The sequence below is a fragment of the Lepus europaeus genome, chromosome 5 (genome assembly GCF_033115175.1).
Source record: "Lepus europaeus isolate LE1 chromosome 5, mLepTim1.pri, whole genome shotgun sequence".
NCBI classification, from domain to species: Eukaryota; Metazoa; Chordata; class Mammalia; order Lagomorpha; family Leporidae; genus Lepus; species Lepus europaeus.
This window is the reverse complement of record NC_084831.1, coordinates 23517010-23530349: the sequence shown is the minus strand read 5'-3', so window position 1 is coordinate 23530349 and position 13340 is coordinate 23517010. Positions and strand designations below refer to the sequence as shown.

Genomic DNA, 13340 nt, shown 5'->3' with positions numbered 1-13340 from the left:
CTTATCGTCTTATTTGAACCTTAAAATGGGTTTCTAAGAAAAGACAAATGGGCCAGCACCATGGTGCTGCAGTACATTAAGCCTCTGCCTGTAATGCCAGGATCCCATATCAGAGCACAGGTTCAAGTCTCAGCTTCTCTACTTCCAATCCAGCTTCTTACTGATGTGCTTGGGAAAGCTGGGGAGATGGCCCAGGTACTTGGACCTCTGCTACCCATGGGGGAGACTCAGATAAAGTCCCAGGTTCCTGTCTTTGGCCTGACACAGCCTTGGTCATTGCAGCCATTTGGGCAGTTAACCAGCAGATAGATCTCTTCTGTCTCCTTCACTCTGCCTTTTAAATAAATAAATCTTTTTAAAAAGATGTTTAGCATTTCTCTTTCCTATCTTGTTGTCTTTCCTCTGTGTCCTTAACCCCAGCTAATGGGACTTGGATACATTTATTCCCCTACAAAAGGAAAAAAGCCTTAACGTGCAGCACGTGTCATGTTGGAACTTCTCCAGTCAGGAAACACCATCTGTCACTGGCATGAAACCGTCCCAGTGGGTTCTCAGGAGTCCTCTGGCTGACAGTTGTTTTGTGGTTTGGATTTGTTTTGTAGTGCGGGTCTGGGACGTCCGGCCTTTTGCCCCCAAAGAGAGGTGTGTGAAGATATTTCAAGGGAACGTGCACAACTTTGAAAAGGTGAGTTCTGCATGGCAAAACAGTTTTATTGTCCATTTGGTTCTAAGAAACATTTCAGGTGATACTAAATACAGAGAGGAGTAGCTCTGCTCAGAGTTGGCTGTGTTCCAGTAACGTTCTTCAGCAGAAGGCATCTTGCTGACAGTGAAACACATAGAGGTGAGGTGTAGAAGGCTGTGAGGACTTTTTTTTTTTTTTTTTTAAGATGTATTTATTCGTTTGAAAGAGTTACAGAGAGGCAGAGAGAGAGGTCTTCCCACCCACTGGTTCACTCCCCAAATGGCTGCAATGGCTGGAGCTGGGCCGATCCAAAGCTAGGAGCCAGAAGCTTCTTCTGGGTCTCCCACACAGGTGTAGGGGCCCAAGGACTTGGGCCTCTCTGCCACTTTCCCAGGCCATAGTAGAGAGCTGGATTGGAAGTGGAGCAGCCAGGACTAGAACCAGCGCCTGTGTGTGATGCTGTCATTACAGGCAATGGCTTTGCCTGCTACACCACAACACCGGCCCCACCCTTAGACTTGTAATTCCACCCTTAGACTTGTATTCCTTATAATTCCTTAGACTTATAACTCTCTCAGATCAGTACTTCATATGAGATCCAGGCTCCATGACTATTACCCAGATGGTCTTCCTGAGCCTCCCAGTGACCATCTGTTAGAGCCTTGAGAGAATGTCCCTCTCTAAGCTCCATGGCCTGGATTCTGAGAGCCAGAAAATTTTCTCAGACCTTCAAATTCTGAGATCAGGTATGTTGAAACCAGCTTTTCCTTACATTTAATTTGTTTGTAGACATGATTTTTCTTTTGAGAGCTCATTGAGATTTACTTTAGTTTTATAAATGAAGTCTGTTGGGTTGGATTTTTTTAATTTTTCTTCAAGGTAAACCAAAAACAATTTTTAATGAGGATCAGGATAAGGGGCATCTCCATTTGTGAGCAGAGCAAAATTTTATTGCCAGATCCAATCTAATTAGCCATTGATTAAGCATTTTCTACAGTTAATTTTTATGTAATATAAAATAAAGTGTACTGTTTTGGACCACAGAGTATAATTGTTGATCATCTTTGTAGAGAGAATAAAACTACCTCAGAAATTTAGTCTCAGTGATTCTCTAATCTAGCAAAGAGAAGTTTGGTACATGACTGTCTAGTAGATTCCTGTTTATTAATCATTACAGAATCTTCTGAGATGTTCTTGGTCACCTGATGGAAGCAAAATAGCAGCTGGCTCAGCTGACAGGTAAGGGTCACTGCGTGTGAGGTGAAGAACGATGTAGCTTGCAGGTCTTCTCATGTTCAATACATGAGGTGCGGATTCAGAGCTGAAGCAGAGTTATAGCTGTATTCAGAGATGGAAGCTGTGTGCAGAAAAGGGGATTTTAAAAACCATGGTAGGGCCGGCACCGTGGCTCAACAGGCTAATCCTCCGCCTAGCGGCACCGGCACACCGGGTTCTAGTCCCGGTCGGGGTGCCGGATTCTGTCCCGGTTGCCCCTCTTCCAGGCCAGCTCTCTGCTATGGCCCGGGAGTGCAGTGGAGGATGGTCCAAGTCCTTGGGCCCTGCACCCCATGGGAGACCAGGAGAAGTACCTGGCTCCTGGCTTCGGATCAGCACGGGTGCGCCAGCCACGGCGGCAATTAGAGGGTGAACCAACGGAAAAAGGAAGACCTTTCTCTCTATCTCTCTCTCGCTGTCCACTCTGCCTGTCAAAAAAAAAAAAAAAAAATTTTAGACCTACTGGATCAACAATTTCTTTGATTCTATTGGATTCCCTTTACCATCAAAGTAAAATTCAGACTCATAATTAGTCTCCCTCATCTGATCTTCTGTCATGCTTCAGTTCATTCAAATACACATCCCCGCCATCACCACAGTGCTTCACTCAGGGAGCTCTCCTTATTCTAACCCCCTTCTGCATCCTCACTGCCAGCTTCTCATAGCCCCTCTTCTCCATTATCCAAACTCTCATCTCTGGTAAACCACCTCTGTGTTACATCTATAACTTTCCCTAGCCTTCTCTCTCCCTTACCTCTTAGGTATAAGTAATTACTCTTTGGTGTAGTCACACTTCATACACCAAATCTTTATATTAATTACATCTTAGAGTCCAACATATTGGACACCTGTGGTCTCAGTCATTTCTGTGAACCCAGGGCAGTGTTTAATAGTGCTTGAGCTGTTCTTCAAATTTATTTTATTTGTTTAATTGAGAGAAAGAGTTACAGACAGTAAGAGGGAGAGAGAGAGAGAGAAAGAGGTCTTCCATCCGCTGGTTCACTCCCCAAATGGCTGCAACAACCGGATCTGGGCCAATCCAAAGCCAGGAACCAGGGGCTTCTTCTGGGTCTCCCTCGTGGGTACAGGGGCCCAAGCACTTGGGCCATTGTCTATTGCTTTCCCAGACCACAGCAGAGAGGTGGATCAGAAGAGGAGCAGCTGGGACTTGAACCGGCGCCACAGGTGGAGGATTAATCTGTGCCACAGCACCAACCCCACTCCTTAAGCTATTCTAAGCACTTAGTGGATATTACAGGAATAAATTCCTAGCTCATGGCTGCTGGTCAGATTCTGGGCATTTTCCAGTCATCTGCTGAATTAATAGACTGGAGTTTTCTTAAATGTGATTTTAAACTGACTCAGGCATCACATGCTGAATGAGAAACAATGAGAATCTGTCAGATGCTGATGTATTTGGTTTGTCTTTAGTGACCCTTACTTGGGAGGGAATCAGGTTGAACAGGGATGTCTAAATGCCAACTGATGGGCCACACTTGTAGGTGGTAAAGAGAATGATAAGACCTTTTGATGGTGGATTGTGGGTTTGGCTCCCATTGAGACATGTCTTTACCCTTTTTAAACCCATTCTTGTCTTCTTTATATATTCTCTTCCTTCCTTTCTGGAACAAGCACCATCCTGTAAATGAGAAGCCTTTCTGGAGCTAGCCAGGGCCTTTAGAATGTTCTAGGGCTTTCTGCCTTTTGGGGCCCTAGCACTGCCATAGAGAGGCTTTGCTGTGGTCTGCCTCTGTCTTGTTTGCAAATATGCTAAACATACTTGAAAATTTCAGAAAGCCCCATCCCTTTATTCTTCCTGACAGTATTCAGGTATTTTCTGGGAGAAGACAGAGTCCACGTGAAGCTCTGCCACGTTGATGATTTCAGTCCGGGTGGTTAGAGAGCTGCCTTGAAGAGGGAGGCTGAAGGGATTTTCAGTTGTCAAATAATAGGAAGACCTTAAGAAACAGACTTGCATTCATTGAAGTAGTTCATATAATTTTCAGCAGAAATAGTGTATCTTTCCTATGTAATTATTTAATTATGTTCACATAAGCATTTTTTTTTTTTCTGAAAACAGTTTGTTTCTGAAGTTGACGCTTTCTGATTTGCAGTTTCCCCTCTTGCCTTGTTCCCTCCCTGACGTCTTTAAACTTCGGTGTGGAAGCATGACTCTGGTCTGAGGCATGCCTGCCCCGCTCTGTCCCCCTGCTGGCCTCACCACTTAGCCCCAACTCAGCAAGCAGTTCTGTATAAGGACCCTAGTTCCTGCTGCATGTTGCCACACCAAAGTAAAGAGAGGAGAAGGAACCCTTCTAAATTTAGCACTAAGTCACATCCTCCCAGGGTAAGGTCTTGAAGTAAACCTTGGAGATCTGGGGTTCTGCAATCTTAAGTGCCTGGGAAGCCTGCCTTTGCTCCTCAGAAACCTGCTGTTCAGCTTGGCCTGCGTATGGCACATTTCTCCTTTCTACTCAGAAATCACCCTATCAAGGATTACAGAAAAGTTGTCCAGTCTTGACCAAGAATGATTGATTGAGCCTATGGACTTAATGTGATTCTGTTTTGATATAAATGTCCTCACAATAACAATAGCTATCATTAATTCTCTGTGCTGGAAACTTTACATAAATGACCTTATTTTTCTCATCAAAGCTATGAGATTGATATTTTCTACATGATTGTTACTAAGGAAAGAATCTCGGAGATAGTAATGTCTAAGGTTACTTAGTAAGTAGCTGCACGGAGACATGAGTCAGGTCCTTGTGACTCCAGAGCTCATTCTCTCATTCGCTCTCTTGTTCTCTCTCTGCCTTAAAAAAATTTTTTGCCTATGGACCAAAATTGTTGTTTTGGGCAAGAACTCACCATTTTATAATTGTGTACTGGTGAGCTATTGATTGAATAAATATGTAAATAATTTTTTGAAGATTTGTTTATTCATTTGAAAGAGTTACAGAGAGAAAGGGAGAGACAAAAAGAGAGTTTCCATCTGATGGTTCACTCCCCAAATGACCACAACAGCCAGGACTGGCAAGGCTGAAGCCAGGACCCCAGAACTCCATCTAGGTCTCCTACATAGGTAGCAAGGGCCCAAGTACTTGAGCCATCATCTGTTGCTTTCCCAGGCACATTAGTGGAGCTCGACAAGAAATGGAGCAGCCAGGCCTTGAACCAGCACTGATACAGAATGCCAGCATTCCAAGCAACAACTTAACCTGCTGTGCCACAATACCAGTTCCATAAAAACTTTAATAGCTGCATGAAAATGACCACTCCTTTTAATTTTTAAACTTATTTATCATATTTAAAAGACAGAGCTTCCATATGCTGGTTCATTCCCCAAATGTCTACCACACCCAAGGTTGGGCCAAGCTGAAGCCAGGAGACTCAAACCCAATCCAGGTCTCCCACATGGGAGGCAGGGAGCCAACTACTCGAGCCATCATCTGCTGCCTCCCTGGGTACATATTAGCAGGAATCTGGAATGGAGAACAGAACCAAAACTCGAACCCAGGCACCTCGGTGTGGGATGTGGACATTCCAAGCGGTCAAAGAGTGACTAAACTGCTGAGCCAAAACCCATCCCCACCACCTCTCTTAACTTACCAGTAGAATACTTTGGCATAGTCACATGGAAGTGATAACTTTTACCCGTTAGCTAAAATAACTCAGGCAAATTTCAAAGTCATATCAACTTTTTTTTTTTTTTTAACTCTACCACTGATGAACTATGTCATCTCTGAAAAGTCACTGTACCCTAGTTTTCTTGTCTATAAAATGAGGAGTTTAGGGCCGGCACCGTGGCTCACTAGGCTAATCCTCCACCTGCAGCTCCAGCACCCCGGGTTCTAGTGCCGGTTGGGGCACCGGATTCTGTCCCGGTTGCTCCTCTTCCAGTCCAGCTCTCTGCTGTGGCCCGGGAGTGCAGTGGAGGATGGCCCAAGTCCTTGGGCCTTGCACCCGCATGGGAGACCAGGAGGAGGCGCCTGGCTCCTGGCTTTGGATCGCTACAGCGTCCCGGCCGCAACACGCTGGCCATAGCGGCCACTTGGGGGGGGTGAACCAACGGAAAAAGCAAGACCTTTCTCCTCTCTGTCTGTCTCTCACTGTCTAACTCTTCTGTCAAAAAATAAATAAATAAATAAGTTTAGCTGATTTTGGTTGACCTCTTCCCGTTCTAGAATACCCCTAGAATTCAGTATTCTTTCTGCCTATGAATTTACTGCAAGATTTAGCTCAAGTGACTGGGTTATTTGTATATTATAAAGGCTTCCAGTACCTTCTCTGGGCTCTGTTTAAATACAGTACTAGACATTGAATACAATACTAAGAAATTTAGCTGTAGGTATAATCTAGGTTCTCAGCATGCCGTGAGTTGAGCTAATGAGTTTAACACGTTCCTGGATGATTATATTACACTAGATATTCTTTGAAGAAGGTTTTCGTATGGGGTCTGCGAGAATACCTGTTTCTTTTTTTTTTTTTTTTTTATCATTATTTTTGACAGGCAGAGTGGACAGTGAGAGAGAGACAGAGAGAAAGGTCTTCCTTTTGCCGTTGGTTCACCCTCCAATGGCCGCCGCGGTAGCCGCGCTGCGGCTGGCGCACCGCGCTGTTCCGATGGCAGGAGCCAGGTGCTTCTCCTGGTCTCCCTTGGGGTACAGGGCCCAAGCACTTGGGTCATCCTCCACTGTACTCCGGGTCACAGCAGAGGGCTGGCCTGGAAGAGGGGCAACCGGGACAGGATCGGTGCCCCGACTGGGACTAGAACCCGGTGTGCCGGCGCCGCAAGGTGGAGGATTAGCCTAGTGAGCCGCGGCACTGGCCTAGAATACCTGTTTCTTTTCCTCTCCATGGTCTTTGCCATTTCAGATGTGTCTGTTTAGACATACCAATGATGCTTCTATTTTTAACTATTCTTGTTTTTCCTGCTCAGTTGCTCAAGGTCCATGTCTTATAAACTCTGTAATCCTAGTTTCAAAAGACTAAAACACAGTTAAGTAAATATGGGGCAGATTAATAGTTTTTGCTCAAGTGTCCCTTAAAAAGCCATGCCTTTGAGTTTGACATTGTGGCACAACAGGTTACGCCCCGACCTGAATCACCCACATCCCATATTGGAGTTCAAGCCCCAGCTGCTCCACTTCCAGTCCAGTTACTGGGAATGCAGGGCATGATGGCCCAAGTACTTGAGTTCCTGCTACCCACGTAGAAACTCAGATGGAATTCCTGGCTCCTGACTTTGGCCTGGACTTCCCCCCACCACCAGTTGTGGCAGGTATTTGGGGAGTGAACTAGCGTATGGAAGATCAATCTCTGTCTCTCAAATAAATGATGAATTTTCCAGTAAATAAATGAATGAATCTTTAAAAAATAAAAAGGGCGTGCATACTCCTCACCCTGGGAAACCTTATCCTTGCTGTTTATGACCCCTTGCAGGTTTGTGTATGTGTGGGATACCACGAGCAGGAGAATACTGTATAAGCTGCCTGGCCATGCTGGCTCCATCAATGAAGTGGCTTTCCATCCTGACGAGCCCATCAGTAAGTCTGTCCTAAAAACCGGGAAGGGGCTCCTGTGGCAGTCTCCTGCAGAGGGGCCTCAGGAGTACAGAGGTGGAAGTGGAAAGCTGCTTCTAGGCATTTCACGCAGTCTTCATGGGTATCAGTGACAGGCTCGCCATTTTGTCTTAAGTGGTGAGGGTAAGAGCAATGTTCCATTTTCTTGATCTCAAATCGATCAAGTCCTTTTATTTCCAGATTTTTGCATTTTCTTAAAGTCTATGCCTCAGTGGTATATTTGCATGAAAAAAAATAATATTTCTTAAGATTTAGACATAAGTTGCAACTTAAATTTTATTGGCTATCTAAATGGAATAATGAGCCTTGAATTTAAGAAGGTAAGTGTCCAAGTGAGGGTGTAAATATTCATTATAACAAGCAGAAGCACATTTATGAAACAACTGACAGCAGTTCCTCTCTTACAGTGTGATTAGGAAGCTCTTTCTCCTGGGGTCTGACTGACAAGGGCATCAGGACTTAGAGCCTGATAATGTATTTCCCACAGCACTGTCATCCTCATGATTTTCAGAAGACTTGGATTGAAAAACCAGGCTACCGTTTCCTGTGGGTGCTGTGTAGGAGGGGAGTTCAAGCTAAATCCAATTGCTCTTCTGTCCCAAAATTGACTCTTGACACAAGAGCCCTTGAGCACCAGGTCTACTTGAGCCTTCATAATTTCCAGTTATCTTCTCTGTTCCTTTTATCTTAGTTCTGTCGGCATCCAGTGACAAGAGACTGTACATGGGGGAGATCCAGTGAAGATGCGGAGCAGAAGACACCAAGGCTGCTTGTCCTCCGTCTGCATGAGCGGCACCACGTTGTGCCCAGGCCGGCACCGCCCCCAGATGGCCATTACTAGCAAGAAGCAGGGAGCAGTGGCCGTCCTCCAGCAGCCACTGTGTCCCACGTCACCAGGATGGTTGGGGAGGCTCTCGTGGCCTCCAGACCACCTGCCAGATTTCAGGGACTGGTTTTCTTGTTTGTTTTTCACTCTTTTTATATTTTAAATAAGATTCTTCAAAGGGACAAATATTGATTGGTTTGTAGTTTCCTGTTTTCTAATCCAGGCTGAAGACAGGGAATGTGACTGAAATTTGTTGATTGGGTTTTGTTTTGTCTTAATTCAGTAACTGGCGTGTGTGATATTTGCTTCCTGTGTTTCTCTGAGTCATTTTGTATTAAAAGCCAAATAGATGCCTTTTTTACAAGAGCCATGTGGATTGCCTTTATTGCTGTCTGAGTCTTCAGAGCAAAGCGTGGTGTGGCCATGGGATGTAATCCATTTAAACTTCTGAGAAGCTGTTTACTGAGGGTGCCCCGCTTTTCTGTGTTTCTAGGTTTACTCCCCTGAAAATGACAAGCAGAGAATAATTAGTTAGTTTTAAAGTTTTATTTATTTGAAAGGCAGAAATAGAGATCTTCATCCACTGATTCACTCCCCCAAATGACCGCAATGGCTGGAGCTGGGCCAGACCGGAGCCAGGAGCTTCATCCAGGTCTCCCACATCGGGGCAGGGGCCCAAGAACCTGGGCCATTTTCTACTGCTTTCCCAGGCACATCAGCAGGGAGTTGGATCAGAAATGGAGCAACTAGGACTCTAACCAGCACCCATATCAGATGCCGGCACTACAGCCAGAGGCTTAACCTACGCCACAGCTCTGGCCCCAGAATAATTATTTATTAGTAACAAATATTTTTTTCCTACTGGAAGCAGAACACTGAAGAGGTGAAAGAACATGCTTCTTGATTGCACACGATCTTTTAACGGACAGGGTCTTTGCCAACTCCTCTTGACAAGCACTTTTCTGCCAAAGATATTATTTATTTGATGCCCTATGCTCAGATTTCTTAAAGTGGGTATATTAAATGACCTTGGCCAGAATGCTACAAAAAAAGCAACTCGTGGGGAGCCAGCTGCCACCTACAATGTGGGCATCATGCATGGGTGTCCACTTCTGATCCAGCTGCCTACTAATGTGCCTGGGAAAGTGGTGGAAGGTGGCCCAAGTGTTTCAGCCTCTACCCACATGGGAGACCTGGATGGAGTTCCAGATTCCTGGCCATTGTGGCCATTTGGGGAGTAAACCAGAAGATGGAAGATTCTCTGTCTCTCTTTAACTCTGCCTTTCAAATCTTTTTTTTTTTTTTTTTTTTTTAAATAAACTTGTGGAAAAACAATGGATGGAACTTGGCCATGACATGAAATTGTTTTTATTTTATTATATGTCTTTTATTACACTCACAAGTACGTTAAGAGAAATGAAAATGCTGTTGAGTCAGGTGTTTGACTTGACAGGGCGCTGGTTGGGAGACCTGTGTCTAGTTGGTGCATGAGTTCAGTGCCCAGCTCTGCTCTTGACCCCAGTTTCCTATTGGTGGACTCTGGGAGGCAGTAATGATGGTTTGTGTGATTGGGTTTCTGCCACCACTGTGGGAGACTTAATTGAATTCTGGGCTCCCAGTATGGGGAGTGAGCCAATATGAGAACACTCTGCTATTGTCCCTCAAACATTTAAAAGGGGTGGGGATGGGCAGACGTTGTGGCCCAAAGGGCATGGAGTGCCTGTATTCTGCCAGTTTAAGTCTTGTTGACTCTGCTTCTAATCCAGTTTCCTGCTAATGAGCTGGGGAGGTAACAGATGATGGCCCAGCCCCAGCTACTAGAGGCATTTGGAAGTAAAACGGCAAATGGACAGTCTCTCTCCGCCAAAAAAGGAAAAATATGCTACTAGATGCCTTCTACCACTTAATTAGGTTACTGTCTCCTGGATGCCTAGGTAACTGCCCAACACACAGACAGAAATTATGAATCCCATCTGTCACAAGGAAGTAGAATGCTTTTTCTGTGTCTACTGTTAGAACAAAGATGTCTGCACAGCTCCAACCTGTTCTGAGCATGTTTGGTTTTATACTTTCAACTCGCCTGAATCATCTATGAGGGTTCTTCAGAAACTTCAAAGGAAATTTAAACAAAAGGTGAGTTTATTTTGATGCAAAAAAATTTTTTTGAAGGGCCGGTGCTGTGGCCTGGTGAGTTAAGCTGCTCCTAGCTATACAGATATCCCACATCAGAGTGCCAGTTCAAGTCCTGGCTGCCCCTCTTCCAGTCCAGCCCCCTGCTAATGTGCCTTGGAAATCAGCAGATGGCCCAGGTGCTTGGGCCCCTGCTACCCACATGGGAGACTAGGATGAGTTCCTGGTTCCTGGCTTTGACCGGGCGCAGCCCTAGCTGTTGTATTCATCTTAAAAGAGCCTTTTATACCTTCATAAGTTAGAGGCTGTTTCCCTGAGTTTGGGACATCAACAAACCTTCCAACCCTTATTGTGTGGCAGGCGTGAGAACTGTTGCCAAGGACAGGACCGATAGAAAAGATCATCTCAAATGAATTACTTTTTTTAAGTGCACATGCCAAAGATTTATTTAACTCATTAACAAAGGAACCAGCGGGATGGTAAAGCTTGGGAACCAATTACTTTTAATACAGTGAGTGAAGTTTGAATAAAGTGCACTGGAAACGCAGGAGGAAGCGATTTATTGTGCCTGGGAGAGTTGAAGTTTCACAGATTATGTGATTATGCTTAGATGGGGACACGGAGAATGAGTAGGTCTTGCCGAGTAGACAAAAAATCTGTGTGTTCCAAGAAAACAGCAGGCACACGTTTCAGAAACCAGAAGAACTTCAATGATTAGAGAGGGGGAGCCACAAAGGGTAAAGCCACAGGATTCATGCCTGTGCTTCATGTATTGGACCTACAGGCTGAGGTTTCCTGAAGTGTGTTCGAAAGAACACTTTCCCACATAGGTTGTTAGCTACTTTGGGGTATAATGATCCATGCTCAAATGAATTTGGGAGCTTCAGTAAGAACTGGTCTTTTTTTTTTTTTTTTTTTTTTTTTTTTTTTTTTTTTTTTTTGACAGGCAGAGTGGACAGTAAGAGAGAGACAGAGAGAAAGCCATTGGTTCACCCTCCAATGGCCGCCGCAGTAGGCGCGCTGCGGCCGGCGCACCGCGCTGATCCGATGGCAGGAGCCAGGTGCTTCTCCTGGTCTCCCATGGGGTGCAGGGCCCAAGGACTTGGGCCATCCTCCACTGCACTCCCTGGCCACAGCAGAGAGCTGGCCTGGAAGAGGGGCAACCGGGACAGGATCGGTGCCCTGACCGGGACTAGAACCCGGTGTGCCGGCGCCGCAAGGCGGAGAATTAGCCTAGTGAGCCGTGGCGCTGGCCAAGAACTGGTCTTTTTAACTGCAGGTCTCACACGGTAAGACCTCCAGAGAGAGCTGACTCAGGTTTCTGGCTTGAGCAGTTACCACATGTATGGTTTTGCCCTTAAGCAGGAAAGACTTGGCCAAAGATGGCACAAAAGCTCCAACCCTATCACAGGTGATTGCCCAAGTACTGTACTTCTACCTGCCCGCACCTTCCTTGACTTGGGATAAAACTACAAGGCTTGAACCCTGACCCTGCGCTTTTAAAAGCCTACGAATCCCTTGGGAAGTTGGCAATGACTGGGAAGAGCTGAGGCCCTGGAGACGGCAGGGGCTTCCCTCTAACAGCCTCTTCAGGCCTCCCAAGTGCTGCCTTCAAGAGACTGGGTAGGAGCCACTGAGAAATAGCACCACTTGGAATTTGAAAAGAATAGAAGCCTCAGCCCTGGGACTAGAGATTTGAGACTAAAACATCCCCAGAGGGTTCATACTGTATTCTCACTTTGGGAGAGAGAGAGAGCTCCCGAATGAGTAATGGCATCTCTGGTTTTCAGTTAATTTCTCTTTATGACTTCCACACTCTCCAGCACTTAATATCATTGGCACTTAAAGAGCCAGATTTCATTTTCACTGGATGGCTTTTGTGGACTGAATGGTCAGGGAGGTGTATTTTCAGGTCACGTTTCCACTTGGCTTGCTTGTTATAATTGTTTTTCCTCTCAGCCTGTAGCCCTAATCCCATCTAGTCCAAATGCCCCCCAAACAGCTTATTTACAAACTGACCTATCAAAGCATAAGTTGGTGCTGTCTTCCCTTGCCCACCTCCCCTAGCTGTGCAAGGATGGCTGACCCATTTTCAAGTGAGAGAAGCTACTCCTCTGAGATCTTCATAGGCCTGGTTATGCAAGGAGGAGTCTTGCAGGAAGGCACATCCAGGTCCCCAGACCTTCTTCTATTCCAAGTGAACATAAATAGTTGCTGGTTTTGAAGACAAAAATTGTGGCCAGTATTGTGGCATATAGGCTAAGCCACTGTTTGCAATGCCAGGAACCCATATCAGAGCGCTGGTTCGAATCCTGGCTGCTCCAATTCCAATCCATCTCCCTGCTAAGGCAACTTGGAAAGGAGCAGAAGATGGCCAAGTCCCTGGGCCCTGGCCCCAGCCCCGGCCATGGGAGGTCAGAATGGAGTTCCAGGCTCCTGGCTTCTGCCTAGCCCAGCGCTGGCCATTGTGGCCATTTAGGGAGTAAACCAGCAGATGCAAGATCTCTTTTCTTTCTCTTTGTCTCTCCCTTCAAGAAAATAACTAAATACATCTTTAAAAAGATAAGAATAGGGCCGGCGCCGTGGCTCAACAGGCTAATCCTCCGCCTTGCGGCGCCGGCACACCGGGTTCTAGTCCCGGTCGGGGCACCGATCCTGTCCCGGTTGCCCCTCTTCCAGGCCAGCTCTCTGCTGTGGCCAGGGAGTGCAGTGGAGGATGGCCCAAGTGCTTGGGCCCTGCACCCCAAGGGAGACCAGGAGAAACACCTGGCTCCTGCCATCGGATCAGCGCGGTGCGCCCGCCGCAGCACGCCAGCCGCGGCGGCCATTGGAGGGTGAACCG

The 13340-nt window shown here is 46.1% G+C and overlaps 1 protein-coding gene across 1 annotated transcript in view; it reads left to right on the top strand.

The window, feature by feature from the left end:
* Nucleotides 1–8734, top strand: part of SNRNP40 (small nuclear ribonucleoprotein U5 subunit 40) — a 34804-nt gene extending 26070 nt beyond the window's left edge. The window contains exons 7-10 of the mRNA XM_062190832.1: nucleotides 603–685; nucleotides 1863–1924; nucleotides 7403–7506; nucleotides 8234–8734. Coding sequence (XP_062046816.1) covers nucleotides 603–685; nucleotides 1863–1924; nucleotides 7403–7506; nucleotides 8234–8283 — 299 coding nt within the window. The 3' untranslated portion in view covers nucleotides 8284–8734. The remainder of the gene's footprint in view (nucleotides 1–602; nucleotides 686–1862; nucleotides 1925–7402; nucleotides 7507–8233) is intronic.
* The last annotated feature ends 4606 nt before the right edge of the window (nucleotides 8735–13340 follow it).